General features: G+C 37.7%; 1 protein-coding gene across 1 annotated transcript; it reads left to right on the forward strand.

Moving 5' to 3' along the window:
* Positions 1–444: 444 nt before the first annotated feature.
* On the forward strand, positions 445–1,382 carry LOC118749374 (centromere/kinetochore protein zw10-like). Its single transcript, XM_036484173.1, has 2 exons — positions 445–775; positions 841–1,382. The coding sequence occupies exons 1-2, from the start codon at positions 698–700 to the stop codon at positions 1,051–1,053; spliced, it is 291 nt and encodes a 96-aa protein (XP_036340066.1). The 5' UTR covers positions 445–697; the 3' UTR covers positions 1,054–1,382.
* Positions 1,383–4,786: the final 3,404 nt, after the last annotated feature.

Genomic DNA, 4,786 nt, shown 5'->3' on the forward strand with positions numbered 1-4,786 from the left:
TATATGGGAGGTAGGCGTGGTTATTATCCGATTTCGCCCATTTTCAATACCATCCGTCCCACGCCCAAAAGAAGTTCACGTACCAAGTTTTGTTAAGATATCTCATTTTTTACTCGAGTTATCGTGTGCACAGACGGACGGACGGACGGACGGACGGACAGACAGTCACCGCTTAATCGATTTCTCTTTTCATTCTGATCATTTATGTATACATTTGTCTATATCTATCTCGATTCGTTTTGCCTGTTACAAACAACCGTTATGTGAACAAAGTTATAATACCCTTGTGCACAAGTGCGCTCGGGTATAAAAATATTCAACGGCGAAGCATGGTGTTACTCTCATGAAAACTGAAAGCAGACTGAAGTGAAATTCACTGCGTCGTTTCTGTATACGTATAAGCGCTGCGACGCAGACGCTACTCGCGAGTAGCGTTTTGCCCATCATTGGCATAGATACTTGAAACAAGTGCCTATTGTATAACCTTTTATATAAAAAATATTTGTATTCTCTTGCAGATATTTCCGATGCACACACAGTTGGCACTGCGCCGTTGAAATTATTGCGCCAGTGTTTGCGTCAATTAGATTTGTTGAAAAATGTTTGGCAGAATGTGTTACCCGATGCAATTTATAACAAGACATTTTGCGATATTATACATGATTTTTGTAATGAAATAATACGACGTATACTCGCAATGGAGGACATTTCGGTGGCAAGTGAGTTGAGTGAGCTAATCGGTGTCATATTGGAGAAGGTGCCAACTTTATTCAAGGTAAATTTCTGATGGGATGCAATGATGCGAATCAAATGCTATTTTTTTTTTTGTACTTCCTGCAGCACAAACATGAAGTGATACATATTAAATCTTGGATGAAACTTGAGCAATTGAAAATGATACTGAATTATTCGTTGCAAGAAATCACCGAGCAGTGGTGTGAAGGTGCCGGTATTTTAACGGCAAACTATAAGGCAGAAGAAATTAAGCATCTCATACGAGCACTTTTCCAAAATACCGATCGGCGCGCCAAGGCATTAACGAAAATTGTCTAAACAAGATACATTGCGTTTTTTCTGGTAGTATAAGATTTTTTATTCTAAAATTTTGAAATAGTTATTAAATAATAGGTATGTTTTTCTGAAATATTTCTGATAAAAGTTTTCGTTGCATTCGCCATTTTTTTGGTAATATTCGCAATGTTTACATGCCTTCAAGCAAGAATTGTGCACAGATAATGAACGACGACTCATCCATCCATTCTATTATCGGCGATCATATCTGGGAAAATACAAAAGCACAAAGTTTTTCATAAGTTATTTATAAATGATGTTTTTAATGGTTTAATTGGAAGATTGCAATAAAAAACTTATTTATGTACGTATATTGTTATTGTTATTAGTTGTGCTATTGTCGTATGCATATCGCACACCATCTGTAAAAGGGGCACAACTCAAACAAATTTTCGTAGATTTTTACGCATAAATCAATCCATATGAATGCAAATATGTTTTTCTGATTTTTGAGTTGTACCACTTCAGAAGATGGTGTGCGATATGTGTTTTGTTGCAAACAATAACCGTCTAAGTCGACTTAAGAATTGTATGCGAATTGCATGCATGAGGCTGTACTCGACTTATGCGGCTATTGCTTATGACCACATATATAAGTAGAATTTTTATCTCTTTGTTTAATACTTGCGGCCCTGAAAAGGGCCTTTATGTTAAGCGGATGAACTGAAGAACCGTTCTCGTTACGAACTGCAAAAGATAAAAAGGAAAAATTTTAAAGAAACGTTAGATTTAAAAATTATTGATATTTTGTCAGACACTATACCTTGTACATTAAAGGAACATTAATATGAAGCGACATCAGACAGTTTCAGTTTTCTGGACCAATACAAGCAAATCTAGGTCAGTATTTTTGTATATTTTCTTTTTTTTGTGCGGGCGTTTTCAATTAGTTTTTTATTAAGTTTTCTTAACGTAAAAAACATTCTTGCCCTAAAAAATATTTTTTTTATTTTAATGTCGCAATTTATACTAGAAGCTTGCTCAATATGTTTTTTTACAAAACCATTTGTAATGAGCAAACCATCTTCGTTCATTGCTCTGAATACTGATTCTAGATTGCTTATATGTTCCATCATACTGCTGCTAGGTACAGATAATCCTCCTTCACTTAAGTGATTTACCCATGTGTATTAGGGATCATCTGCGCCTTTGAGTGAGGTGCTGGGGATATCGTCTCGCAATCGGTGGCATATGTATCCGGCTAAATTTTCTAGACCATCGTACTCTAGATCCTCAAACTCTGGTGGCTCTATATCGATAGGCCATTTTTCCGAAACAACGTTTTTCAGTATGGCACCTATACAAGTAAAGATTAAAATGTATTCTATTCTAGCTAACAATAAATTTTCATTACCTGTAAGAGGGGGCTGCGACATTTCTAAGTCGGGTGTATCGTCTTCTTCCACATTTGCTGCATTCGATATCACGCCTTCATTGCGTCCAAGTAAACATCCTCGTAGACGATATTTGAATTCTTGCTGGTCCGGGTGGTCATGCAAACCGCCCTTGGCTCGAATTACTCCAAAGAAATTTTCCAGCACATCCTGGTTCAAGCGATATGTTAAAATATATTTAACATTGAACCGGCTTTGAACCATACAACATCTTGAGCGCGTTGTTCGACTGTATGATACCTGCAAGTAAATATGCGTCCATAAATATTACACAATATTTGTTTAAAGGCACATATGTATATATATATATATATGTGTGTGTGTGTATAAATGTTAATATGTATTTTATTTACTTTATGTATGTGTCTAAATATACGAATTTACCTCTTTGAAATGGTAGCAAAGTTTGTCTTCCTATCACCCTCATATTTTTGACCATTTCCGTCATCGCGTCTAATATTTTGACCTGCTCATCAATTGCTAGACCGTAGGCGTGGCACCGTGTTCTTGAGTCTGCGTGTGGAACCCTGACGTTCATCACGTCAAACCAATCGTTAGTCTTAAAATGGTATATTTGAAGTGATATAGTTTAAAATATACGTCAATATATAAATGTGTATAAATCTTACCAATTTAAATAATTCAGAGCACTCATTCCAGTTGTGGCTACTTAAATGCCGCAAGCCTGCTGCCCTCGTAATTGCCTGCGCTACTGTGTGTGAAAACAATTTTGCAGCCGTTTTCACTTTTTGCCTTTGGGGTCCAGCTACGTTGATGTGGTTTGCTGAAATTTTATGAGTTATTGTCAAATCCTTCGAGGTACATGACAATAACTCTAAAATTACTTCTTTCTTCACTTCTTTGCCTTTTATCATAAACCCTTGGTCAAGGAAGTGATTGCGCAGTAGCTTAAGCATGTGAGGAACGTCTGCAAACGTGAAAATTTGCTGTTCGTCAAAAAAAACCTGTAATGGCGTAATGTGTTACAAAATGTGTAATATACCAAAAAATCAATTTATAATTTGTTAAACTTACCACGGCCTCTCTTCATGCACTCGAAGCTCGTTAAGCAGGGACCTGTTTGTACCGCCAAGGTCGCACACAACCGCCACAACGTTGTACCCGCAATCTTTTGTTTTTTGTAATATATTACAAAGCACGTCGTTCGTCATTTTGCAGTCGAAGTCGTAAAATACCGTCTGTTTCCATTTAGATACGAGTCCTGACGAATAAAATGAATGTAATAATTTAAATTTTATTAAATGTTTATCGCAAGATATATCTACCTCTGAGCATCGCTACCTGCACATAGCTGACAGGTTCCAGTGTTGAGTCCGACGAGGTATCATAACAGTAAGTCTGCCTGACCTTCATCTCGTCGAAACTCAAAACACACACCTTCTGAATGGTATCCATTTGCGTGGAGGCATTTAATAATTTAAATACCGGCTTTATTAAACCTCTGGATACGTCGATTTTTTGTGCCCAACTTTGTAGCGTGCGAACGCCAGGTAGCGGAAAACCTTTTTTGTACATTAGTTTAAATGCTTTCGGACTTGCGGCGTACAACGTGATGGAATTCGCGATGTCTTCTTGACTCCAAGTAGGTTTCCTAATGTCGTGCTTCAGTTTCGAAACCTGACCCTTCGTGAAAATGGTTAGCAGTTTGCTCTCCATGTTTTTACACATATCTTCGTATTCATCCAAGCGTTTTTTCAGCTGTTCCACCTCATAGTCATGCTTCTTTTTCTGATTACCGTACTTTTGCTGGAGTGCCGCCAGTTCCATGTCCTTCTTTTTGTTATCCATTAACAGAGTCTTGTTTTCTCGCTTAAGTCTTTTTCTACGTGTAACAAAATTAAAACTTTAAACACAAGAATATGCCAACATGTTTAGATTGCCTTATTGCTTTTACAAACTCACAGTTGAGCTTCCAGCTCCTCAAGTTCTTCCAAACTGCTGTCGTAGTAGAAGACTTTGCGAGGTGTTGAAGTCGCGGGGATTTCGGAAAGATTTGCATCCACTAGGCTATTTTCCTTATTCTCCACATTTTCGTCAATCGGAACAACATTGGCACTGTTATTCGCCTCGGCTGTAACAACTTATTTGCAAATATAAGTCGAAACTTTCTTTAAAATCAAATTGTTACCTTCATTGACTGCGACAGGTTCACTCTGCTGAAGTAACTCGCTGACAATTTGTTTGTACTCCTCGCGCTGAACACTTTCGGCACGCTGGGAGGTTTCCCCATCCTCTGGGTAAATGCTGGGCACAGCACCACGCTTTAAAAGGCGTTTTTTTTGCAAATCCTAAAGCGTTTG

This window comes from Rhagoletis pomonella, unplaced genomic scaffold (genome assembly GCF_013731165.1).
Source record: "Rhagoletis pomonella isolate Grant_MI unplaced genomic scaffold, Rhpom_1.0 Rhpom_scaffold_00015, whole genome shotgun sequence".
NCBI classification, from domain to species: domain Eukaryota; kingdom Metazoa; phylum Arthropoda; class Insecta; order Diptera; family Tephritidae; genus Rhagoletis; species Rhagoletis pomonella.